The following is a 27,486-nucleotide window of genomic DNA, read 5'->3' as shown; positions in this document are numbered from 1 at the left end:
CAATGGATGTGCGTTGGTTCGTAATTGCGGACTATAATTACGGTCCGCAATTACGGACAGATTGTACGGTCGTGTGCATGGGGCCTAACACCTGCAATCCATCTTCTCTGAGCTCCTAAGCCCCCCCCTAGTGGTGACTGAAGGCAGCCAGAGCTTTATTATTTAAAGGGGCATTTCCATCTTATAAAGTGGTATATTGCTAAGATATGCCATCACTTTATGAAGGGTGGAGGTCCGACCTCTGGGGACTCCACCAATTCTGAGAATGAAAGAGCCGCGGGGCTGATTTAGCGAACCGTCTCCGCTGTTTTTCCCTTTACAGCGGCAACTGGCAATGCAGGGATCTGTGCTGGAGTGACCATTATATTCTCAGGATCGGTGGAGGTCGGACCCCACTAATCATAAAGTGATGGCATATCCTTGAGATATAAGGGCCTGTTTACACGGAGTATTTTGACGAGCTTTTTGGAGCGGAATCCGCTCTGCAAAACTCGTCAAAAACCGGCTGAAAATGCCTCCCATTGAACCGCCTCACGGGAGAAAGAAGGGACATGCCCTATCTTTGCGCGTTTATGCCTCTGACCTCCCATTGACATCAATGGGAGGCAGAGAGAGCGTATTTTGCAGAGTTTTTGCCCGTAGCACTCAATGGCCGCGGGCGAAAAATGCAGCGAAAAATGCGGCGAAAATAGCGGCAAATGACGTGCAGGAAGGACAAAATCTGTCTCAAAATCCCAAACAGAATTTTGAGGCAGAATTTTCCTCCTGCAAAAAACTCAGTATAAGAAGGGAATAACCCTTTACCTCTAGGAAATGTGAAAGAATTGAACAGGAGAATGGAGCCCCGACCTTCATAAAGTTATGATATCGGAATTCAAAAGGTTTTTAGATCCTTTTACATAAAAAATAGACTAAAGGTATACAGTAAATACAAACCTGGAACCTCCCCAGCGCTACCTTCACCTCACAGTCAGGCGCGTTTCGGCAATAAACTAGTAGATTCATGACTTCCCTTTTACAGCAATTGTCTTTAAAGATCTAGAACGGAAGACAACATTATATTATTTCAGGTTTCGTTTTTTGTATCCTTCTTGTCCCTACGTGAGTTAATAGGGTCGTGTCCTGCAGACAACCCCTGTCTATATATCGCATATGGATGTCATAGAGGACCCGGCCCCTCCATGCATTACATGGTCGCTGCGGGGAATTGTATGGCCAGACACTGCTTCTTTTTAACAAGGGGTTGTCTTGGATGATATCTTTAATTTCTAACCATCTCTGAACTATTAAAAAATGGCCACCTATCTTTCTAAGGGGCTCAATGTTCTACTAATTAAGGCCTAATGCACACGGCCATAGCTGTGTGCACGGTTTGTGATTAAGGCATGTAATAATTTTCAACTTAATTTGATTAGAGATGTTCATCCTTGGTCGCCATTTTACACACACACACACACACACACACACACACACACACACACATATATATAGGTTATGCTTGTGGTCAGACCCATTGCTGAACTAATGTATTGCAATGCTACATGCTGAACTGCATTCTGGGTGAGATTTTCTTACATTAGATTACTGTACAATGTCAGGTGTAAAGTCTACACTTCCCAGAATGCAAATCGCCAGAGCAAGCTCTGTGCAGATACTGAGTCAGCAAGGGATGCTTCTAGATTTCAGCTCTGAAGCATGTAGAATTAAGAATGCAGCTCTGGAGTATAATGAAGGATGTAACTCAGGGTCAGCAATGTAGTTACAAAGTTATTCATTTATAGCTGTAAACTGTTAAATAGTGTTGAAAGGTAAACGCATGATTTGGTAATTATATTTACCATAGTTTACCTGTCTTTGGAAAAAAGGGAAGTATCAGTTATGTAACAGAGAGCAATATTCTCATCACCTGCCTACATACACTATATGGAGAAAAGTATTGGGACACCTACACATTACACCTACAGGAGCTTTTATGACATCCCATTCTAAATCCATAGGCATTAATATATAGTTGGTCCCTTTTCAGCTAAAACATCTTCTACTCTTCTGGGAAGGATTTCTATGAGATTTTGGAGTGTTTTTTCCCATTCATCCAGAAGAGAATTTGTGAGGTCAGACACTGATGTTGGGGGAGGGGGTCTGGCTCACAATCTCTGTTCTAGTTTATCCCAAAAGGTGTTGGATGGGGATGAGGTCAGGACTCGGTTCTTCCACATTAAACTCACCCAACCAACCAACTAAGTCTTTATGGACCTTGTGCACTGGGATACAGTCATTCTAGAACAGAAAAGGGACGAACCCCAAACTGGTCCCACAAATTGGAAGCTACAATTGTCCAAAAATGTCTTAGTATAATGAAGCATTAAAGGGGTTTTCCAGCTTCTGACAACGGATGACCACTGGATAGGTCATCAGTACATGATCTGTGGGGTCTGACACCCGGGCCCCGCACAGATGAGCTGGTCCGGTGCCTCCGTGCACCGAACGTCCATGCTGGAAGAACTTAGCTCCGGCCACGGAGTAGTAGCCGACCTGCAGTAAGCTATGTACGGAGACAACTGCTTCCGGGCTCCATACATAGCATTATGTGCCACAACATCCGGTGCCCGCAGGCCACCGGAGCAGCCTATCGGTGCAGGGTCTGGGTATCGGACCCGCACCGATGACATACTGATGACCTATCCAGTGGATAGGTCATCAGACGTCAGAAGCTGGACAACCCATTTAAAGAGTAACTAAAGGTTTGACAAACTTCTGACATGTCAGAAGTTTTGTTTGATGGGGGTCCGATCACTGAGACCCCCACCAATCACCTCAACGAAGCTGCAGAAGTGCTCGTGTGAGCGCTCAGCCGCTTAGTTTCTGTTCGGCTTTTTTCTGGAAATCAATGTAGCGGAGTACTACGGGCTCAATAGAAAGTCTATGAGCCCGTACTCCGATACATCGCTTTCCTGAGAAAGCCGAACAGAAACTAAGCGGCTGAGCGCTCACACGAGCACTTCTGCAGCTTCGTTTTGGTGATTGGTGGGGGTCTCAGTGATCGGACCCCCATCAATCAAAACTTCTGACATGTCACTATGACATGTCAGAAGTTTGTCAAACGTTTAGTTACCCTTTAAGATTCCCCCTCACTAGAACTATGGGGCCTAGGCCAACCCCTGAAAAACAACCCCATAGCATTATCCCTCCCCCACCAAACTTTACAGCTGGCACAATGCAGTCAGACGGGTAATGTTCTCCTGGCATTCACCAAACCCAGACTCATCCATCTGACTGCCGGATACAGAAGCGTGATTCATCTCTCCACAGAACACGTTTTCTCTGCTCCAGAGTCCAGTGGCAGCGGCTTTACACCACTACATCCGACACTTGGCATCGTGCTTGGTGATGTAAGGCTGGCATGCAGCTGCTCAGCCCCCATGTCATGAAGCTCCCTGGGCACAGTATTTGTGTGGATGTTTATGCCAGAGGAGATTTATACTCTGCAGTTATTTAGTCAGCAGAGCGTTGGTGACTTTTATGCTCCTCAGCACTCGGTGACCCCGCTCTGTAACTTTACGTGATCTGCACTTCGAGGAGTTGCGGTTCCTCTTTCATTTTACAACAATATCACTCACAGTTGATGGTGGAATATCTAGGAGGGAAGAAATGTCAGGAACCGAATGGTTACATCGGTGGCGTCCTATTACAGGACCACGCTGGAAGTCAGTGATCTCTTTACAACGACCCGTTCTATCACAAGTATTTGTAAAGGCGACTGCATGGCGGGTGCTGAATTTATACACCTGTGGCAATGGGACTGAATGAAACACCTGAATACAATCATTAACCCCTTGGCGACATACAACGTACTATTACGTTGTTGTTGCCAAGGTCTTAAGGCAAAACATCGTAACTGTACTGTGCTGAGCCTGCGACATCAGCCACCGGTGTAGCTGTAACAACAGGAAATGGAGCTAGCTCCGATCCCTGCCATTAACCCCTTAGATGCGATCGCGGCATCTTAGTGGTTTGAAGCCGACCGGCATCGCTGCAGTGTGATCGCGGCGTGGCCGATCATTGCTATGGCTCGTTGCTCGGACGCTTTATGTAATCTGTCCACTTCAAGTTGCAGTTTTTCCGCTGGCTATTCAAAATAAAGGAGATTTATTTTTACATTCCACAAGGAGTGCTGATCTTTTCCTCCTCAACCGGAGGCCTAACAATGGCCTCCTGGTCTGCCACGTATGGAAGCCCATTAGGCCAGGCCCAGAGGCGGGGCCTGGTAGGCTTGCTATCAATGAATAACTGACAGCATTACGTGGGTAGTGCAATGTATTCGAATAAAGATCAGAAGTGCAGGCCTTCAAGTCCCCTAGTGGGACAAAACAAAAAGTTAATAAAAATGTTGAATAAAAGTGTAAAAATAAAAGTTTCAAGTGAATGAAAACAAGAACTGCCTTTTTTACTATAATAAGTCTTTTATTATTGGAAAAAAATTAAAACTTTAAAAAAAAGTACACATATTTGGTATCGCCACGTCCGTAACGACACAAACTATAAAATTATAATGTTATTTTTCCCGCACAGTAAACACCGCAAAAAAACAAAACAAAACTATGCCAGAATCGCTATTTTTTTGGTCACCACCCCTCACAAAACATAGAATAAAAAGTGATCAAAAAGTCGCATGTACCCCAAAATAGTACCAATAAAAACTACAACCAGTCCCGCATAAAACAAGCCCTTACACAGATTTTTTGATGAAAAATAAAAAAGTTATGGCTCTCATAATATCAGTATATAAGTGATTTTATTGTGCAAACGCTGCAAAACATAAAAAAAAACTATATACATTTGGTATCGCCGTAATCGTATCGACCCGCAGAATAAAGTAAAATGTAATTTATAGCCCGCGGTGAGCACTGTAAAAAAACTAATAAAAAACATTGTCAGAATTGATGGTTTTGGTTACCTTGCTTGCCAAAAAATGGAATAAAAAGTGATAAAATCTGATGTACCCAAAAATGGTGCCAATGAAAACGACAGATTGTCCTGCAACAAATAAACAAAACATAAAAAAACCTATATACATATGGTATCGCCATAATCGTACCGACACGCAGAATAAAGTAAAATGTCATTTATAGCGTACGGTGATTGCCGCAAAAAAAGAATTCCTTGTTTTTGGTCAGGATTGCAAAAAAAATGAAATAAAAAGTGATCAAAAAAAAAAAATCGCATGTACCCCAAAATGGTACCAATGAAAACTACAGATTGTCCCGCAACAAATAAGCCCTCACACAACTCTGGTGGAGAAAAAATAGAAAAGTTCTGACTCTCAGAATATGTTGATGCAAAATGTGCAGAGCGTTACAAAACCGGATAAGATCGGGCACCATTTATCAGTGCGACACTGGCCACACATCTGCAGATTATTATTTATTTACCCCATTATTATAGCCTCTTATTATGCCCTGATGTACCCCGCACAGCTTACATATGCCCCCACATTATAAAAACGGAAATACCAGCAAAACCCCAAACAGAACAACTACCAAGCAAAATCTGCGCTCCAAAAGCCAAATGGTGCTCCTTCCCTTCTGAGCCCTACAGTGTGCCCAAACAGCAGTCTACATCCAGATATATGGCATTTTATACCCGGGAGAACCCGCTTAACATTTTATGAGGTATTTGTCTTCAGTGGCACAAACTGGGCACAAAATATTGTGCACTAAAATGGCGTATCAGTGCATAATTGCAATTTTTACTTTGCACCATCCACTACGCATTCACTTCTAATGAAAAGGCATGTGGGGTCAAAATGCTCACTACACCCCTTAATATGCCCTACGGGGTGTATTTTTCAAGATAGGGGTCACTACTGGGAGTTTGTTTTACTATTTGACCTCAGGGCCCTGCAATTGTGGGCCAATGCTGTGAAAATACCAAAATAGGTCTCAAATGCGCATGTTGCTCTTCAATTCTGAGCCCTATCATTTGTCCAGGCAAATGATAAATGCCTTGAGGGGTGAAGTTCCTAAAATGGGGTCACTTCCACTGTCCTCTGGTACCTCCAGGGTTTTGCAAATGCGACATGGCTCCTAAAAATCAAATAAGAAAGATCTGCATGTCAAATAGCGCTCCTGCCTTTCTGAGCCCTGCCATGTGTCCAAACAGCAGTTTATGACCACATATGGGGTATTTCCATACTCGGGAGGAATTGCTTTACAAATGTTGGGGTTCCTTTTCTCCTTGAGCCCTTGTGGAAATAAAAAAATTCAACATTTTAGTGTAAAAAATGTTGATATTAATTTTCACGGCCTAATTCCACTAAATTCAGCAAAAAACCTGTGGGGTCTAAATGCTCACTATACCACTCGATAAATTCTTTGAGGGCTTTAGTTTACAAAATGGGTTAACTTCTGGGGGGGGGGGTTCCACTATTTTGGTCCTTCAGGGGCTTTGCAAATGCGACATGACACCCAGAAACTATTCCAGCAAAACTTGAGCTTCAAAAGCCTACTAGCGCTCCTGCCTTTCTGAGCCCTACCGTGTGTCCAAACAGTAGTTTAATACCACATATGGGGTATTGCCGTAATCGAGAGAAAATGCTTTTCAAATGTTGGGGTGCATTTTCTCCTTTATTCCTTGTAAAAATGTAACATTTCCAGATATCAGAAAAAAATTAAATTTTCAATTTTACGCCATAATTACACTAAATTCTGCAAAAAAAACAAAACAGTGGGGTACAAATGCTTACTATACCCCTCAATAAATTCCTTCAGGGGTGTAGTTTCCCAAATGGGGTCTCTTTTGGGGGGTTTCCACTGATTTGGTCCCGCAGGGCCTTTGAAAATGTAACATGGCGCCGCAAACCATTCCTGCAAAATTTGAGCTCCAAAAGCCAAAGAATGCTCCTTCCCTTCTAAGACCTGCCGTGGTACGAACAGCAATTTATATCCACATATGGGGTATTGCCGTGCTCAGGAGAAATTGCTTTACAAATATTGGGGCGCTTTCTCTCCTTTAGCCCTTGTGAAAATGAAAAAAAAAAAAATCGAAGCTAAATCTACATTTTATGGGCAAAAAAAATTTTGATTTTAATTTTTACGGCCTACTTCCAATTAATTCTGCAAAAAATCTGTGGGGTCAAAATACTCACTATGCCCCTAGATAAATTCCATAAGGGGTGTAGTTTCCAAAATTAAGTACAATGTGTCATGAGAAAACAGTCTCAGAATCGCTTGGATAGGTAAACGCATTCCCAAGTTATTATCACATAAAGTGACACGTCAGATTTGAAAAAATAGGCTGTGTCCACAAGGCCAAAACTGGGGTTAAAAGGTGTGTCCCAATACGTTTGTCTATATAGTGTATAATAACTGGTTCTTTTTTGATTGTAATATTAGACCAAAAATGACACATATTGGTAGCTGACCTCCTTCCACGCCCATCCTTTTACATGGATGCATAAATAGTCAAAGGTCCCGAGTAGGGGGAGCCCTCTCTATGATGTCAATATGTTCTAATAGTGCACTGGGGCTGTCCAGATAAAACATAGATGTTCTATCTAATATATATATAGTCACAAAAATTAAAAATAGTGTTTTTTGTTTTTTTTACAAGCGCTTAAAATCTCCAACCACAAAGGATTTTGATATATAAAATATTAAACCCACATATAGATTTTACTGTGCACCACAGAGACCAACGTACCAGTGTAAATCCAGGAAACCGAGCGGCGCTTACTGCCGAGAAATGTGTCGACTTTAACACTTCATACAGTAAGTAATACACATGAACCAATCCCCATCATCATCCACATACATGACTCATTGTATATGACAAGTCCGATACACAAACTGTGATCCTCTGTAATGCGATGAATGTTGATTCATATATGTCAGATGACAATGAATTCTCAAAAAGAAGAAATACAATTAACTGGTTCAGGGCTATTTTGAGCCTTCAGGACCAGACACGTTTAACCCATTTTTAGCCGGTTTTATAACTTTTTTATTTGCTGGACTATCGACGTGACTTCTGCAACGTTTTTTCATGAACAATACAGGTTTCTTTTATTATCAATTTTATACGCATAACTATAGTTTTCTTTTTTAGCAGTATCAGGCTTATAGTTTAAAAAGGATCTGTCACTAGTTTATTAATTCCCTCCTAAATCTCTTAACTAATCTCATAGGCGCTATGATGCTGATAACTACAATGTGATTAGTTTTGAAAAACTTTTATTATTTGTAAAGTTATGAGCATTTTTATAAAAATGCTTATTTGGCTATACTTGCCAAATAGGAGGTGACTATTTCTTTTAATTGTGGGCAGTGTTTACTGTGGGGGTAATGTTTTTTGTGTGACGCTGTCCAATCAGCATACAGCTTCTCCTGCTTTCCTGCCCAGCAACACAGTGTGATCTTATAGTATACAGCTTCCATTCCCGAATGTGTTTTCAACTAGTTATATCTCTGGTTGTTTCACAGTTAGAACTGTGGTGTCATATGAAAGATTAGAATCTCCTCTTTCATATACCACCATAACCGCTGTTCTAGGTGGTCCACAGCCCAAGATATGGCTGTTTGAAGTGATCCCCCTTCCCTCCAGCCTCAGTCTCTCACACTGTGTGAAGCAGCTTCATGCGGATAGGACAGCATCAGAGGCTGTGAGGAGACTCCGCCTCAGGAGAATTGCTGGCGTTGACGCCCATTTGACAAGTATAGACTCATTTACATATTTAGAAAAAAGCTCATAACTTTTAAAATAATAAACGTTTTGGGACACAATTTTCATTAGTATTATCAGTGTGACGGGGCCTATTAGATTAGCGAGGAGATTGGGCATTACTAAACTAGTGACAGATCCTCTTTAAATAAAATAGTAAAAGAAATATGCTTTTTTACTTTGAAGCTATTTTTTTCTGATAATATAGTGTTACCCCGCTCCAAAAAAATGACATAACGACGCTAGAAGTTTTTGCAAAGCGCTTTTTAAAGTACAAGAGTTTTTGCCGCATTTTTTGGGTGCGTAATTATGACTCACATTGACTATGGGAAATAGGCGCATCTTGGGCGCGTTTCACGCGCCAAGAATTGAGCAGACGCTTCTTTTTTCACACAACGCGGTTTTTAAACACGCGAGCGTATAAAAAACGCGTTGTATGCACTACAATTCGGTTTCCCATTTTTTACGCGTTTTTCAGCGCGTAAATGCGACGAATACATGCCATGTGAACAAGGCCTAAAATATACTTTCTTTATTGTGATTGTTCACTGTAAATTTTGATATGTTACATGTCTATTTTAGGGTAATTGGGTTAGGACTAGCATTACAATTATTGGCGGGGGGATTTTGGGCATTTTTATGTTTTTTTTACTCCATTTATTTTTGCTTTATATTTTACTTTTTTTTATTATGGTTTGTCCCTCAAAGCTCAGAAAACAACTTTGTGGGACAGACTTTAATCACCTGGACCGCCCGCCATATATTTACAGTGGGTGGTTGGCAAGCTGTTAGGCCCTGTTCACACAAACTTTTTTGCTGCGGTTTTTGCCGCGGTAACCGCAACAAAACCAAGGCAAAAAAACTGCCAAAATTGGCATCTATCGATTTCAATGGGATGTGGAGGCGTTTTTTTCCCGCGAGCAAAAAAAGTTTGCTGGAAAAAGAAGCGACATGCCCTATCTTGAAGCGTTTTCCGCCTTAAAAACCCCATTTAAAATCAATAGGAGACGCAAATAAACGTGTTTTTTGGCAAAAAAAACGCTCACGGTTATTGCCTCTGTTTGTTGAAGAGATAGCTTAAAAAAAGATTACAAAAAAACAAAAACGCGGCAAATAACCACGTTAAAAACCGCGTGTGGTGCAAAACCACTTAAAAAAAAACCGGAGCTGATTTTTCCAGGTAGAATTCTCTGCCTGCAAAAACTCAGTGTGAACAGGGCCTTAAAGGGCAATTGGATGAAATCTCTTTATCAGTCATCCGTATATAATATATTTGTTTTTAAATCTTTATATTAGTTTTTTTGTTTTCCAAAATATTATACAAAACGTTTGCACAGATTCAAATCAACAAGAGGTCATCAAAATATAAAAATATGAAATTCCCGTCTTTCAGTACTCATGCGAAGTCAATATAAAGAACCAGAAGAAGTGCTAACAAACTTATATACTTATCAAACCGTATTCTTGTATAGAATATATTTGGCCAGCAGTAATAACTCAATGGGGACTTGTCATGACCTTCAAAACTTCCAGGCTACTTTTTAAAACTAGCATTGGGAATATTTTAGTTGAATGGCAGATTATCAGGTATTATTCTGAAAAGTTGGGTGTCGGAATAATGGACAGTCAGCGCATGTCATCACAGCAATAAGGAGAACAATTTTACTTACCTCTTGTGGTTTAATATTTTCTTTGTCTATTGGGCATTGAGGTATGTCACACATCTCTCTGCAAAGAGGAATTATAGAAAATATATTAGTGACATTTAGGGTATGTTGAGTTGAGTGTTTTCGGACGTTTTTCGGGTCGTAAACACCCAAAAAAATCGTAAGCAGAACGCCTCCAAACATCTGCCCATTGAAATCAATGGTAAATACGGCGTTCTGTTCCGATGGGCCAGTTTTTTACGTGGCCGTTTTTAAAAACGGCCGCGAAAAAGAATCTTGGGACGTTTTTGGAACTGTTTTTTCAGACGTTTTTGACTCCTCAGCGTGTGAATATACCCTCATATTTACATGTAGCGTGTACTACAGATATGTGACGACAGACCTCAAGGTTTAGCCCAAGTGCACCAGTCATATTAGGGAGCACAGAGAGTTTGGCCAATACAGTCTATATATATATATATACACACACACACACACACACACAGGTCCTTCTCAATGAATTAGAACATCAAAGTTAATTTATTTCAGTAATTCAATTCAAAAAGTGAAACTAATATTCTATAGATTCATTACACACAGAGGGATCCATTTCCAGCATTTTTTTCTTTTAATGTTTATGATTATGGCTGACAGTTAATGAAAACCCAAAATTGAGTCTCTCAGAAAATTAGAATATAGGGTAAAAAGTTGAAGATTGTAGCCTCATGGCGTTACTCTAATCAGTGAATAAACACCAAACACCTTGCGAAGGTTTCCTAAGCCTTTAAAATAACTGGTCTGCTGCTCAGTGTCCAAAGTCCTGTTTTCAGATGAAATTAAATTTTGCATTTCATTGGGAAATCTCGGTCCCAGAGTCTGGAGGAAGAGTGGAGAGGCGTCAATCCAAGTGTCTTGCGGTCCAGTATGAAGTTTCCACAGTCAGTGATGGTTTGGGAGCCATGTCATCTGCTGGTGTTGGTCTACTGCAATGGCGGATCATCATAGGGTGTTTTGGGCGGCCGCTAGGGACCCGAGGCTCCCAGGGGGCCCATGGCCACCCATAGTACAATGTAGTTTTGTTGCATTTTTGCCGTGAATCGTATATGTCCTGCAAAAGGACCTTTAGACATAAGGTCAGATGACCTCATCTCTGAAGTTCTTACTACTGTTTAGAGACCTGCTGGTCACATGAGCGCAGGACCTTGAGCAGCAAAGCAAGACTCCACAGAGAAGACTGAGGTGAGCTGCTATGTAAGTATAAGGGGATGGATTTGTTTAAAGGGAATGTCGCTAGAAATTATTATTATTTTTTTTTTAGTTAAACAATTAGTATAGAAGTGATTACAATTGTTTTAATTTTTTCAGAAGTCAGGAAATATTATAAATTAGATTCTAATTTATAACATTTCCATGTGCTGGCCACTAGAGGGAGAAGTTCCCAAAATTGCAGCATGGTCACTGTGGTAAAGCAGCCTCATTGATTTATGCTGCAAATTTGGGGTGGACACCCTCTCCTCTAGTGTCCTCACACAATCCTCCCCTCCCTTCTTCTGGCTAGTGCCAGGAGAAGGAGGGGTTTGAATCTTCAAACCTACTACACTGTGTGCCGCCATTTTCTGAGCGACTGCACAGTGTAGGAGGATTAGCTACAGGGCTCAGCAGACAGTATCACACGAACATAATACACACATCACATACACGAACATAAATTACCTGCCGCCTCCACTGGTCTACGCTCCTATTCCTTGCGCCTGAACATATGGCCGAAAGCCGCGGCCGGAAGTCGTCATCCGACTGTCCGGCAGCGGCTTCCGGTCCACATGAAAATGGCGCCGGATTTCGCTCTGCGAACGAGCTTAGTTTTTAGTAAGACAACATTCCGGTATTAAAAATCATTTTTTAAATTGGGCTTATATAATATTCACATTTTTTGAGGCACAAAATTTTGGGTTTACATTAACTGTTCCCATAATCATCAACATTAAAGGAATAAAATGCTGGAAATAGATCCCTCTGTGTGTAATGAATCTATAGAATATAGGAGTTTCACTTTTTGAAATACATATATTTATTACTAATCATTGTGTCATTCACTATATACAGTAGTGATCGTTACTGATCCGTGTAAATCAGGTAAAATGACAGAATATTTCTACACATTTGCTGCACTATACCCATTTGGTGATGCTGTTTTGAAAAGTTTCCTCCTTGACAAAAATATTGTATTTGCAATTTTTGCATTTTCATATGTGAAATGTTTGTATTTCACGGGGACGTTAGTGGAACTTGGCTCGGTTGCTTGAGGGCCACAATAAATGGATGCAATTATATAGCAGGCACTCATTTTTCAAGGTCAACGTTGCTGAACCATATGACCTTGATTGCAGAATGATAGGGTTAACAAGGGGGCCAGAACCATAGGGTCCAGTGTTTAGGAGGGCTGAAGCATAGGGTCCAGTGATCACGAGTGGGTCAGAACCATAGGGTCTAGTGATCACAAGGGGGTCAGAACTATAGGGTCGTGGTATGGTTATTCCACTGGTAGTTCTAATATAAAGGGTGATATCTTCATATGAATCAGGTGAGAGGATCTTTGAAGAAAAAATAACCTATAAAGATCTAATCTATAAGAACTACTCCATTATAACACTGTTCATCCTGATCTTCCGGGTACCTGAATAGAATTCAAGTTACAATTTGCATAGCAATGCAATTCTACAGTAAATGCTAATCAGCCTGCGTAAAGCTGGGAGATGCAATGGTGGCCATAGGTTGCCATCACCCAGGATCTGCTACCATGTAGAAGAGGACAGTGCCTGGGTCTCCGGAGTGCTGTTATTATTGAGGGGATGATGATGATGATGATGTCGCACATGCTACTACAGTCATACAGACACTCACTTCAGGCACATTATACACTTCTCACAAAACCGGTGACCACATCCTGTTTGATGGGGATTGTGAAGCACCAGATGGCAACTTGCACACTTGTACCGGTCCTGCAATGTTTCCACAAACACGTATTCTTGCTTTGGCTCGAAGTCTAGCGAAGGTCCTGTGCTGGAGTTCTGCCTGCAGATATTGTCTGGATGCAAAGTGATGTCCGCACAGTCCATGGCAGAACTGGAAGAAATCAGATACAGACGTAATGAGCATCTGTCAAAACAGCATGTGTCAAAATACATATCCCTGGAGCAGATCCACCAAATTCACGGTGTATCATCTGAGCAACGATGTGGAAGGTCAAGAAACATGTCAGAAGTTTTGATCTGTGGGAGTCCGGGTGCGAAGACCCTCACCGATCACTGAAACGAAGGGGCAGAAGAACTCAGCCAAGCACAGTGCCCCTAAACTGTAATGGGAAAACGTCAGCACTTTTTGGCTCTTCTCGAAAAGATGGAGAAAGCAGAATATGGGGTCATAGACTTCTATGATCCCGTCTTAAGCTTACCCCGCCTCTCTGAGAAGAGGAGAGCCAAAAAATAATAGGACTATGGTGATACCCAATTTATAGGCTGGGATTAAAGGGGTCTTCCGGCCAATAACATTTATCACCCATTCTACAGGACCTCCTAATGGGACCGCAAATGATCACTAGAATGGAGGACCCCAGTCCCATATTAACACCCACCCCATCCATCCATGGTGAGGAGAAGTTTGTACGGAGCAGCGGTCGAGCTCAGGAGTATCCGTAACTGCCATAGAGTTCTATGGAGCAGCAATAAACATGCTCGACCGCCACTTCACTTGACCGGTCTTGCTGAGGGTGGTTTTGAGAGACTAGGATTTCCTGTTCTAGCGATCGGTGGAGGTCCCAGCAGAGACCCCTACCAATCTAACATTTATCACCTCAGCTGAGCACCATGCATCATTGGCTGTGATCGAGTCTACTTGTTATTCAGGAGACAGACTCACATAGAACATCTATAACCCGTCTTCAGCTTAACTAGGAGCGTCGATCACAGTCGGAGGTGCCGAGTGCTCAGCTGGGCCCTTCTGCATCTTTATTTCAGCAACGGTGGAGGTCTTGGCACCCGGACCCCCCACCGAAGAAAACTTCTGTTATGGTTCAACATTTTTTTTTAAATTACAGTTAAACCTGCAGAGAATTGATATCAGGTCATGAGAAAGGAGAAAACAATTCAAGTAGCGCCATATTGCCAATTAAAGACCTTGATGGCTATGGAAAACTATGAACGATTTTTTTTATTTTTTTATTACATCAATGTGTTTTGTGATTTAAAGGGGTTTTCCACTACCGGACAACTAATGACCTATCCACCGGATATCACATCAGTATATGATCAGTGGGACTCCAACACCCGGACCCCGCACCGATCCAGCTTCTACAGCTGCCTCCAGGCACCGGACGTCCATGCCGGAAGCAGTTTGCTCTGGTCACGGAATAACATCCCAGCTGCAATACTGCTCCTATTCAAGTGAAGAGGATTAGAGCTAGTTCTGCAGCACGGCCGCTATGCAATGTACGGAGCCAACTGCTTCCGGCTCCGTATATTGCATACTGTACAATGACATCTGTTGCCCGCAGGTAGCTGGTCGATGCGGGGTCCGGGTGTCAGACCCCCACCGATCGTATAGTCATAAACTGACGGCTCGGCTCAGAGCGGGTCCTGCCTCTCTCTGACACCCAGGATCCACTTCATATCGATCGCAGGAATTGGCCGCGAGAAAACGAAACCGCTTCGATGTACACAGGATGCGGAGAAGCTGTATGATAAAAAGTAAAACTTTTTTTTTTAATAAAAGAACAAAAAAAAATCACAAAAACACATTGATTTTAATAAAAACAAAACATTCAAAGGTGTACATAGCCTTTATGGACACATGAACGTAATACTGAGAGTACATGTGACTTAATATGGTAGCTACCCCCGTGACGCAAGATCAAGGCTCACAGGAGACTACACCCACAATGCGCCAACCTGTATGCCAATGTAACCTATGAAAGCAAATGGAGAGTGCGGCCAGATCAGCCCATAAAAGAAGAAACCATTCTGAACGTACTGTTAGAAGTCACTGAATCAGCTTCCTGTTGACATATGAGGCTGTCGCATCAAAGGATTTTGTGGTTGAAAAATAGAAAAGTGCAAAAATAAGCTGTGGAAAAGATAAGAGAAATGAGTAGAATGTCGCTGAATGTCGTCGATCCTGTGAAGGAGAATTCATTTATTTCCCCATTTCTTGTGCGCTATTAAAAGAGTATTTCCTCTTACATAGTGATGATTTTTTATTTTTAAGTCCCTGTTATATCTGTTACTGGGAAAGCTGGATGATTACCATTATGAACATTAATACAGCTTCTAAAAAGATAGTTACCCTGCTTTCCCAGGCTGCTGAATGGCAAACATGTCTAGTTCTCAGCATAACTAGTCTGGAAAAAGAGTCTGGGAAAGATAGTGATCATATTGACTGTCCCACAGCAATCCCAAAAACAGATACAGGCAGTGGCGAAACAACCAGACCACGCAACAGCTATAAAGCCATGGTATGATGGGGCCTAATAGTTGCATTTGCTTGCAGCCACCACTAGGGGAGCTCACTGCCTACAGATTTATATCTAATGCTTGCGCCTCCTAGTGGTGGCTGCAGGCGTGCAGAATTTTCTCATTTTAGTATGACTGTGTGCAAGGAAAAACTCAGATGTATGTTATTTTTCAGCTCTGAACTTACAACCTTATTCGCTCTGTTATGTACCATAAATGATGACTATCTTCCTTAGTCAGCGACATATAGTAATTGGAAATAGTGTAGAATAAAGGGTGCAGAAATCCCTTTCAGTAAAGTATACTTATCATTACAATTTTAGGATAGTGATCATATCAGGTAAGATGAGCCTCTTCTGTAGATCCCCCTTCCCTGCCAGTAGGATCTCGGTAGATGTTCAGAACCAATCAGTGTAGAGCATTGGTTCCAATCTTCTTCCAGCCAGGAGACCCCAAACCAGACCCTGACCCATAGCGATTCACCATGTAACACCAATTCTGGAGCATCTTTTCTTATAACTCTACATTGTGCCGTTCCTCTGTTATTCCTCCTACAAATTTATGAATAAATTGACAACTTGATGTTAACATTTCCCTTATCAAAGGGGCGTGTCCCTACATAGTGACTATCAGCACCGATTGGACATTGTCAGAGTGTATGTAATGACAGTGTAGGGAGACAGACAGGTGAGCCCTAATCTACCCGCCACTCAGTCCCTGCCTACTTGCAACGACCCGTCCTAAGCGACGGGGTACAACTGGGCGACGGTCCCTACACTCAGTAAGTGCACAACAGACAAACAGACATGGGTACACTGAAGCTAGGGAAACGGGGCAGCTGCCCACGGAGACACCGTGAGCAACAAGAGTGGTGAACGAGCCGAGTCAAACCAGGAAGAGAACGAGGTACAAAAACGCAGAGCAGAAGAGTGGTCAGAAAGCCAAGGTCAATAACAAGCAGAGGATCAGTAGTTCAAGAAGCTGGAGCAGGGCCAGGAAACCAGCAGAGAAGAATCACAGGCAAAGGAGGAACAGGAAAGGCAGGTATAAATAGACAGTGGGCGGGAGCTAGCTCCGTCTGGCCAGGCTGTGATAGGTTCTCCCACTCCTAAGCCTGCCATCCTGAGTGGTGGAAGATGGAGTCAGTCTCACAGACATAGGAGCAGGTGCAGACTGATTGCCCACGGGCGTAGACACAGAAGCTGTGTCTGGCAAATCCTTTACAGTGTAGGGACACACCCCAAACTGGTATATATTTCTAGGAGGAATAACAGAGGAACAGCGTGTTATAAGAAAAGATGCTCCAGAATTGTTATTTCATTGGGAATATAATTATTATCTAGAACAGTCAGGACAGGTGACAGGTCCTCTTTAATCTTCATGTATTTATTGCAGGACCCTCTTTTGGTAACCTCAACATTGAGGTGAATGTATGAATGCGCCGTCGCACGTCCAGCAGGATATTGTAAAAACGTCCTACTAGGAGACATTGCTGGACCCTCGAGGATGCTCTTGCCACATTCCACTTCAGAATTTGGATCATTGAGGGAAGCACAATGGACCCACAATAGAGCACAATTGTTTGGCAGGAATGGACGACAGGCTGGATTCACACGAGCATGTTCGGTCCGTAAAGGACGGAACGTATTTCGGCCGCAAGTCCCGGACCGAACACAGTGCAGGGAGCCGGGCTCCTAGCATCATAGTTATGTACGACGCTAGGAGTCCCTGCCTCGCTGCGGGACAACTATCCTGTAATGTAATCATGTTTTCAGTACGGACCGGTAGTTCCACGGAGAGGCAGGGACACCTAGCATCGTACATAACTATGATGCTAGGAGCCCGGCTCCCTGCAGTGAGTTCGGTCCGGGACTTGCGGCCGAAATACGTTCCGTCCTTTACGAACCGAACATGCTCGTGTGAATCCAACCTCAATCTACAGAAGCTGGGGCATGAAATAAGCATCGGTTATGGAGGATATTCATGTGTGACTACTCAACCAAGATCAGGGTGTCCAGCTTTGAAATTATACTTGAAACCTGTGAGAAAAGATAAACCTTTATCCGTCAGAAAAAATTTGGATTTTCCTCACATACTGCACAAATCTATAGCATCAAAACAATCTACTATTGCCTCAGGCCGCACAATGTGAAGCGTTCCACATACATAGAATACTGTCACCTATAGAGAAAAGGCCGAACTGTCCACATTGCCCGCATAGTAGAATTGGGCAGCCTTATCCACCGGGGTTATCCCACATTGACCTCCATCACGTGGCCATCAGGACGGCTCTTGTCCCCTTATGCCCCTAATATGATTGATCGGTCATTGAAGCAACGTACACTATACAGGATACTTTTATGGTTCTATAGAAAATGGAGCATTGTCTGTCAACACTTACAGAGCGCTCTCGTATAATACGTACCGTTGGAAGAATCACTAAATCCTCTGCCCTTTTTGCCGCAATGTTCACAACCACTGCCTAGAATACTGTTTGCTCATTTGCCTCTACACACACAATATCCAAAAATGGCGACAGCGCTCTGCAAACACCAATGCCACCTAAACACTATAAGTAAATAAATAAATAAATATGCTTTGCTGCTGAATCTATTTACAATAGGGAGGTTCTTAGCGCACGTTTTGATCAAATTGTGTGAGCCCACCTGCCACGACAAGGCGACCTCTATAAGGTGGGTCCCTACGCTGCTCGTACCCCCAGAACTGGGACTAAGCATATATATATATATATATTTATATTTTTATACACACGCTCCAACATTTTTTTAAATAAAAATTATGCGTAAAGACTATTGCCGATACAAATGAATTACTGCCATCGGCCTCCCGATAGTAATATCGGCTGGGCCGGTGTTTTTTCTGGCAACCCTATAAGGCCCAGTTCACACTGAGTTTGCTTATGCAGAAACCGTGTAGGAATCAGCGCCAAAAAACAGCCGAAATCGCTTCCCATTGATTTCAATGGGAGGCAGAGGCGTTTTTTCCCCCTGATTAACTTCTAGCCACTCGCGGGGGAAAAAAAGCGGCATGTTATCTGTTTCCGCGGTTCTGCATCTGACCTCCCATTGAAATCAATGGAAGGCAGAAGCATTTTTTTCACATCGTTTTTTGCCGGCGGACCTCAATTTCCGTGGGCGAAAAACACGGCAAGAAAGCACAGGCAGGTCAAAATCTGCCTTAAAATTCCTAAAGGAACTTTGAGGCAGATTTTTTTCTGCCGGCAAAATACTCCATGTGAACTAGGCCTAAGGTGCTCAGAGCGAAAACTCATGCAGGTCATTAAAACAAATATCTTTAGGTGCTTTGGTACGGTCCTCTTGGCTGAAAAGTAGTTAAATAGCGTGAGACTCAATGACGGCGTCACCCCCAGACGAAGCAAGGGCGAGTTGCTCGTTTGGGCATCGTGCTCTGTCCTGGTCTATATGGTTTTTCTTGCCTTGCTGTTTATGTTGCATCCTCTTTTAGTTGTACACATTGCGGTTATTATTTTTTATCTATACTTGAGGTGCTATTACCCAACATATGTTCTTGCCACGTGTATTACTTCCATCAGATATAGTCTAGATATGGCAATTCTACAGACAGGACACACACTATCGTGGGCGATACATTGACTTTTTTTTTAATCTGTTTTTATATAGGTGTTGATTAATTACAATGTACTTTTCTTGGTATAAAACTTTTTCCTGTGCCTTTTTTAGAATTGGTGCATACAATATATGTGACACGGGATAGATTCTATAGGTGTTGTAAGCCAAACTGTGATAGGTTGATTGGTCTGCAAAATATGTAGCCAAACGAGGCTTCACTTAGTCGATGGCAGTTGATTGCCGGGGGTTAGAGAAGACGGACCCACAGCGATCAGATGTTCGTCGGGCCGGCTACTATTTATAGAGGAGTTGTCTTTTTGAAATAACCCCTTAATCTAACCAGCAACTGGGCTAGATAGGGGTTAATGAGCATGAAGAAATGGGATCAAGGAAGGGTATAGGAAAGCGAGAAAAGACGAGGATAGAGGAGAAATCAACCAGGAAAGAGAAGAAAAAAAGAAGAGGGAATTGGGGACAAGATTAGTATAAGGGCTCTAGATGGGGGCGAGGATAGTAGGGAGCATAGTAGGGTGAGAACAGGCAATCCATAGCTTCTAAATTTATTACGATTCGTGGCAAGAAGCGCATTTAAACCGCAACATGAGATCCTAGCCTCAGAGTGCTTGTAACATCTTCAGGAAATTATCAAGTTTAGCCACTACTGGAAAAGTCCTCCCATTCACGTTCATGAAAAAGTGTGTGGGGTCTCATAAATAATAGGTTAAAAGGGGAAATCCAGTCAAAATAATCTTCTGATGTCATAGATACATGTGAGAAGGTCGCAATGGTGACGTCTGTGATCTCACCAACACTGACTTTTAGAATGATAGGTCTCTATAGAATGATTAAACCCTTTGGCAATGCTCACGGTTACTAAAAATCTGACTCAATCGTCTAAGCAAATGACAATTCACATAAATGACATCTGAGCAGTGACAAAGGGGTGTAAAGGTCCTTTTACGCGGGCCACTCGGTGACCAGGCGAACGAGCGCTCGTACAAACTTGTGTTCCCGATCACCTGTTGACTGATTGTAATGACGGGGATAGGGAAACAGACAAGTGAGCCCTAATCTACCCGCCACTCAGTCCCTGCCTACTTGCAACGACCCGCCCTAGGCGACGGGGTACAACTGGGCGACGGTCCCTACACTCAGTAAGTGCACGACAGACAACCAGACAAGGGTACACAGAAGCAAGGGAAATGGGGCAGTTGCCCACGGCAACACCGTGAGCAACAAGAGAAGTAAACAAGCCGAGTCAAACCAGGAGAGTACGAGGTGCCAAACGCAGAGCAGGAGAGTAGTCAGTAAGCCAGGGTCATATGAAGCAGGGTCAAATAGTACAGAAGCTGCAGCAGGGCCAGGAAACCAACAGAGAAGATTCACAAGCAAAGGAGGAACAGGAAAGGCAGGTATAAATAGACAGAGGGCGGGCGCTAGCTCCGTCTGGCCAGGCTGTGATAGGCTCTCCCACTCCTAAGCCTGCCATCCTGAGTGGTGGAAGATGGAGTCAGTCTCACAGACATAGAAGCAGGTGCAGACTGATTACCTATGGATGTGGATACAGAAACTGTGCCTGGCAGATCCTTAACACTGATCTAATCTTTTATGTGACCCACCAAATGGTCGCTTCTCTGCAGCAGCCCTCTCCCTTTTGGTTGGTTTGAGGTCTGTTTTCCCCTTCTCTGTCTTCAGATCAACTTATTAGGTCTTGAGCAGAAGACATTAGTAATCTTAGTAATGTGCGCGACCCGACAACCGCGTATAAAAGACTGGGGTTGTTAGTCGGTGTATCTATAGCAAAGCTGGATTTGCATTGTGCTGATGGAATAAAGGAAAATGGCAGCTTGGTAACAGTCAGGACTTGCCATCCTCCATCTCCGCTTGCATTATTAATCAGATTTTCCAAAAATAAATGTAGGTGCAGAATCGCTAAAGGTGGACGCCTTTAAATTGTCCCGCATCAAGATGTGACTATTCAAGTCCTACTTAAAGGGGTTGTCACATGAAGAAGCCCCTGTTCATATGCCCTATTAGGTCTAAGGATGTCATAAAGGGGGATCCCCCACTCAAAACCCCCCTTTATGCACCAGAAATGAGATCCGGTCTTGAAGTTTTTGGCCTGTGTCGATTATTGAAGATCAGCTCCATTTAAGTACACAGGACTTTTGATACAAGTCCTTCTCCTTCCAAACCCTTCTGTCCTGGGCTGGAGGATGTGGGTATGAATGCCCATCATGCTACCCCATTATATTTTTTGCCGCACCAATTTTCTCTATCTACGCCAGAAATTCCAAACCTGTTCAACATAGGGAAATTCTTAAACTTCTTCCCCCACCGAACCCAAGTTCTACACAAGTCTACGCCCCTGGACAAATGAGGGGAGTTTTCTTCATGAAAGGATAAGATGAGCACAGGACAAGCATTTTGAGAGGCCCCTTGGTATAAGTAAGAAGGAAACCCAAAAGAAGGGGTCTTCCCTATACATATTGTCAAAAATAAGACTGCCTGTAGAAAAAACAAAACACCGGTATTAGAAATTTGTGTTCTAATATGGGATTTCCCCAATAAAAAGGGACATCTTGCAAATATGGTAATATAATCATTAGTCATTGCATTGTCCCCTGTGACCACAACAACCTAATGATATAAAGTAGTACAAAGAAAAATATTAAAATTGAGAACAGATAGTAAATCAATCAATAGAAACAATCTGAGGTTCCTGTAAGTAGAGCAATGTCAGATTTGGGTATTACATGCACGGCGGCTACATTAGATGACACGTGTGCACTGAAGAACCAATCCATATCGTGCTAAACTCTTTTTGGGCCAGTCATCTGCAAGGAAATACCTGACCTGTAAAAAAAAAATGGGTAGACCGTATTCAAACAGGGACAAGTGCGCCGAGAAATGAAGCAACTATTATAACCAAAAATCTGTATGAAAATCACGCAAACATAAATAAACAAGCTGAAACCTCTGAATGTCCTGAAAGAGGATGTCAGCAGTGTCTTGAAATTTATTGGCGGCATTGTTTTATAGGGCACTTTAGGGCTGGCATTGCTTATGGGGCAGTGAAAATGTTTATGGGTACATTCTCTATTTATCGAGTGACACTGTTCATTAGTAAAATCTCTGCATTGTTTTATAAGGGCACTCTTTGGTTGACTTTGTTTATGGGGCACTATCAGGGAGCTGTGTTTTATAGGAGCACTTCCTAGCTGACTATTTATGGTGGGGCACTCTGGCTGATAATGTTCACAAGGGCAATCTCTAGCAGCACTATTTAATTGGGCACTCTCTAGTTAGCTCGGTTTATGGGACACCTTCAGGCAGCTGTATTATAAAGGGGCACTCCCTAACTGGCTCTATTTATTGGGTCACTCTCTGGCTGACACTACTTATATGGCACTCTCTGGCTGACCCTACTTATAGGGCACTCTCTGACAATGTTTATAGGGTACACTCTGGCTGACAATGCTAATGGAGACACTCTCTGGCTGTACTGTTTATAGGGGCAAACTTTGACTGCATTGTTTTATAGACACACACTCTGACTGACACTTTTTATGGCGCAAATGAATCAACAACTAATTGGTGACATGACCTCCCATACACTGCTGACCTACTGTACAGTGAAAAAAATATTAAAGGGGTTGACAGGATTAGAAAAACATAGCTGCTTTCTTCCAAAAACAGTGCCACACGTGTCCACAGGTTGTGTGCGGTATTGCAATACCAGTAACAACTAATGGACAAGTTAGAGCTGTTTCTGTAAGAAAACAGACATATATTTTTGTAATCCCGGGCAACTCTTTAATTATAACCCGGAAAACGACAGCAGATGCTCCTTAGGGTATATTCACATGCAGAGTTGTTGCAGAAATTTCGGTGACTTTCCCATTCATGTGAATGGGGCTTGCAGAAATCCATACACCTGCTGTAGAAACAACCCCATTCATATGTAAAGAACTGATTTTCAGGCCCAGAACTCCTGACACGTGTGAACGTACTCTTAGGGCCTGTTCACATCAGCGTTGGCTTTCCGTTCCGGGGTTATGTCGGAGGTTTCCGTCGGGTGAACCCCGCAACGGAAAGTCAAACTGAAACCACAGCTTCCGTTTCAGTCACCATTGATATCAATGGTGACGGAAACTTTGCTAATGGTTTCCGTTCGTCACCATTCCGGCAGTTTTCCGTTTTTCCGACGGAATCAATAGCGCAGTCGACTTTCCGTTGCAGGGTTTACCCGACGGAAACCTCAGACGGAACCCCAGAATGGAAAGCCAACGCTGATGTGAACAGGCCCTTAAAGTGACCTACAGCAAATCTATAAGGCTCAAAAGATAATTTGCAATAATCGTTATTATTATTCTGCACTTTTTGTAACAATCCTCCCTAGTGTTGTACAAATATTAAAATAAAAGAACATTACGGTACTTACTATCCGCTAATGACAGTTTCTAAGAAATGAACTTGGCCACGTTGCCCAAAAGGGATAAACAGGAAGAGATGGAAATAGAACTTCGGATGCTGCCCTGAAAACTTACGGAAAACAGATCAGTGATTTATCCACATAGTGACGGACGCTCATGTGAAAGAGTCCTATAAGATGCGTCACGAGTCATTTATGGAAACTATAGGTCCCAGACCACTTGATCGAGAGGAAAATGTGTATACTGGTCCACCTATCACATCTATCACTGGGAAGCTCCAGTTCAAAGGTCCACAAATTAAAGGAACAAAAAAGTTGGGGAGATTTTTTTTAAAAGTGGAGTGCCAAGAAAAAGTGGAGTAGTTGCCCACTTTTGCCTTGTACTAGTATTGATAAATCTGCCCCAGTGTGGTATGCCTAGTGCAGGGCCTGAGGGGAACAAGAGGAGAGGGGGGAAAAAAAAAAAGGAGGGGGGGGGATAGGGATTAAAAGCTATGTACACCTTTGAAATTGTTTTTTGTGGGTTTTTTTAAAATAAAAATGTCTATCAGTGTGTTTGGTGCAACTTTCAAATACTTTTTATTAAAAATTATTTTTACTTATTGAGATACAGTCGCTTTGTATTCTGTATACAGAGCAGCTATATCGAGCACTAAGACCTGAATCCATCAGGTCTTTGGGTCTGAATGTCTCTGACACCCAGGATCCGCCTGTAATCGATCACATCGAAGTTATGAAGTTATATGTGATCGATAACATTTCGATCCTGTGTGTCAGAGACACAGGACCCGCTGATACAGAACCAGTCAGTCCCGAAGACCTGACGGATACAGGTTTCAGCGCCAGATACAGCTGCTCTGTATACAGGATACATTGCAGCTGTATCTCAAAAAGTAATAATTGGGGATTCACTTTCCAACCACCGATACTCAAGGCACACCACCTGTGTATAATGAGAGAGTGCAATGGGTTGACCCATACCCATTTCCCTGTTAATATACTCTTTTAATGTACCTTGGTTACTAAAGATCCGCCATATTTTCCCCCGTCGCATGGAGCAACTAAGTAGTTACCTTCACTTGGGAGGAGACATTCACCCTTGTACATCTATGGGGTCCGTTGGATATCGGTGGTGCCCTCACAAATGTTATCAGGATATTATTTGTTTCTAGGGGACCCAAACTGCTGTAAAAGTCCATCATTTTCAGATCCATCAACTGTTAGGGTATGTTCACACAGCCTATTTTCGGCTGTTTTTCGGGCCGTAAACACCCGAAAAATCGGAAGCAGAACGCCTCCAAACATCTGCCCATTGATTTCAATGGGAAAAACAGCGTTCTGTTCCGATGGGCCGTTTTTTTACGCAGCCGTTTTGAAAAACGTCGCGAAAAAGAAGTGCAGGTCACTTCTTGGGACGTTTTTCATTGACTATAGAAAACAGCTCCAAAAACGGACATAAAAAATGGCGGGAAAATTGCGAGTGGCTAAGGGTATGTTCACACGTAGTCAACAAAAACGTCTGAAAATCCAGAGCTGTTTTCAAGGGAAAACAGACCCTGCTTTTCAGACGTTTTTTTACCAACTCGCATTTTTCGCGCCGTTTTCACGGCGTTTTTTACGTCCGTTTTTGGAGCTGTTTTCATTGGAGTCTATGAGAAAACAGCCCCAAAAACGTCCAAAGAAGTGTCTTGTACTTCTTTTGACGAGGCTGTATTTTTACGCGTCGTCTTTTGACAGCTGTCAAACGACGACGCGTAAATAACAGGTCGTCGGCACAGTACGTCGGCAAACCCATTCAAATGAATGGGCAGATGTTTGCCGACGTATTGGAGCCCTATTTTCAGACGTAAAACGAGGCATAATACGCCTCGTATACGTCTGAAATTTGGCCGTGTGAACATACCCTTAAAAAACGTCTGAAAATCAGGAGCTGTTTTCCCTTGAAAACAGCTCCGTATTTTCAAACGTTTTTTGTTAAGCGTGTGAACATACCCTTAAGCTCAAAGGGGTACTACTTAAAAAAATTTGGCCCAATCTGGTTTAAGACTATGTACACCCTGCAACGGGTCCGTTGGGTGGCGGTGGTATCCTTCGTGCGACGGTTTCGGCCAATGAGTCCTGCTTTCCGTCATAAATGGAGACCTCAATGCAAGTGTAAACAGAGCCTAAATTATACGCAAGGCCCTTGTGTGAATAAGGCTTTACCGTGAGCTTTTGTATTGAAGACGCGCCACCATCTTTTCTTCATCGCAGACTTTCTATATATTCAGGGGCTTTTATAATAAGTTTTCTACGCAGGGAAAGTTTGATTCTAGTGGCTGATGTGCAGGAAATAAGTTGTCACTTAATATTTCCTGGTACATAAATATAGCAGAATTGACATGGAAATTCATTCGGACTAAATGCAGATTATTTTTTCCCTGCTGATTGCTCGTGTACAGGTCAACGGCGCTATCGGAAGACAATCAATGACATCACATCGTCTGGCCGCCAGAACCTCACGCCTCACAGACGGAGATAAACGAAGTTCCTTAAAACTTGAATCTTTTTTTGACTGTCCTATTGATCACGAGTCCGGATTCATAAACCACCGGTGATCGACTGATATTGACGGAGGAAGCGCGGCCAGCCATACATTTCCATTGCGGACATGTAGTATTACATGGCGGCCATTCAAATGAATAGCAGCCCACGTCATACATGGACGGGGTTGGCCACCAAAGCGAGGGCTGCGGTCTCTTCTCTGGCTCATAAAGGGGGGTCCCAACTAAAACATCCATGTGTCTTAACAGGGCTTCCATACCTAAAATCAGCTTTATCAAGGTACGACATCCATTCATCCTTTTGATCATTTACACGGAGTAATAATTGCTTGTAATAGCACGGATCTGCACTATGTGAACAAGGCCCTACATTACCTACCAGCATTCTGCCTCCTTTAGAAGCGGAAGTGCTCCGACAATAACCTGCATGGATGTAAGGCATGTCCAATACCCTGAAGTTGCCTTGTAGGACCTATCAGCAGAATACAGGTGCTGTTTATGGCAGTCTGTATTGTATCAATGCGATGAATAGGCTTTAATGATGTACTGAAGGCTCAGTAACAGCCGGTGTAAGCAATCCATTAACAGAATACAGGCTGCCATAAATTGCACCTATACACAGAAGGCACCTAGAAAGAAACAGCATCGAATTTGACATTCCTTGTAGCCCTGCTGGTGGACCAGGTTATATCAATTCCCAAAAGAGACGGTTAAATTTCATGTCAATATAAATGATATAAAGATATTGCGGCATCAATCAATCTATGGGGTTAGAAATGACCCCCAGACTGAGCGTCGGCATCTAAAAAACGCCATTCTAGACAATGAACTAGACAATATATTCTATGTCATCAGAACTCCGCACGGTCCATTATCCTGGGGCCCCTCCGGCACCAGGGCCCAGGGGAGCTGATATTAATACTTTACTTTGACTTTGAAAACTCCATGCAGAAAAACATCCAAGACTAACGAGTGTCCTCCCTGAAATACAATAAAACATGCCACCCGGATCCTCTCCAAGTGTGCTGCAAC

At 42.8% G+C, this 27,486-nt stretch overlaps 1 protein-coding gene across 4 annotated transcripts in view; it reads right to left on the bottom strand.

Moving 5' to 3' along the window:
* Nucleotides 1-27,486, bottom strand: part of TRAF5 (TNF receptor associated factor 5) — a 42,815-nt gene that overhangs the window by 14,039 nt on the left and 1,290 nt on the right. Inside the window, exons 1-5 of one of the 4 annotated variants that reach the window (XM_075863278.1) lie at nucleotides 22,233-22,321; nucleotides 15,387-15,479; nucleotides 13,263-13,484; nucleotides 10,386-10,443; nucleotides 937-1,038 (exon numbers count right to left, since the gene is read on the bottom strand). In XM_075863278.1, the coding sequence (XP_075719393.1) occupies nucleotides 937-1,038; nucleotides 10,386-10,443; nucleotides 13,263-13,477 (375 nt within the window). In that variant the 5' untranslated portion in view covers nucleotides 13,478-13,484; nucleotides 15,387-15,479; nucleotides 22,233-22,321. Of the gene's footprint in view, nucleotides 1-936; nucleotides 1,039-10,385; nucleotides 10,444-13,262; nucleotides 13,485-15,386; nucleotides 15,480-22,232; nucleotides 22,322-27,486 lie in introns of those variants that run through there. The other 3 variants (XM_075863277.1, XM_075863280.1, XM_075863279.1) reach the window with 3 other exon arrangements.

The sequence above is a fragment of the Rhinoderma darwinii genome, chromosome 4 (genome assembly GCF_050947455.1).
Source record: "Rhinoderma darwinii isolate aRhiDar2 chromosome 4, aRhiDar2.hap1, whole genome shotgun sequence".
In the NCBI taxonomy this organism is placed as follows: Eukaryota; Metazoa; Chordata; class Amphibia; order Anura; family Rhinodermatidae; genus Rhinoderma; species Rhinoderma darwinii.
Note: the sequence above shows the minus strand (reverse complement) of the source record. Positions and strands in the feature narration are given on the sequence as shown.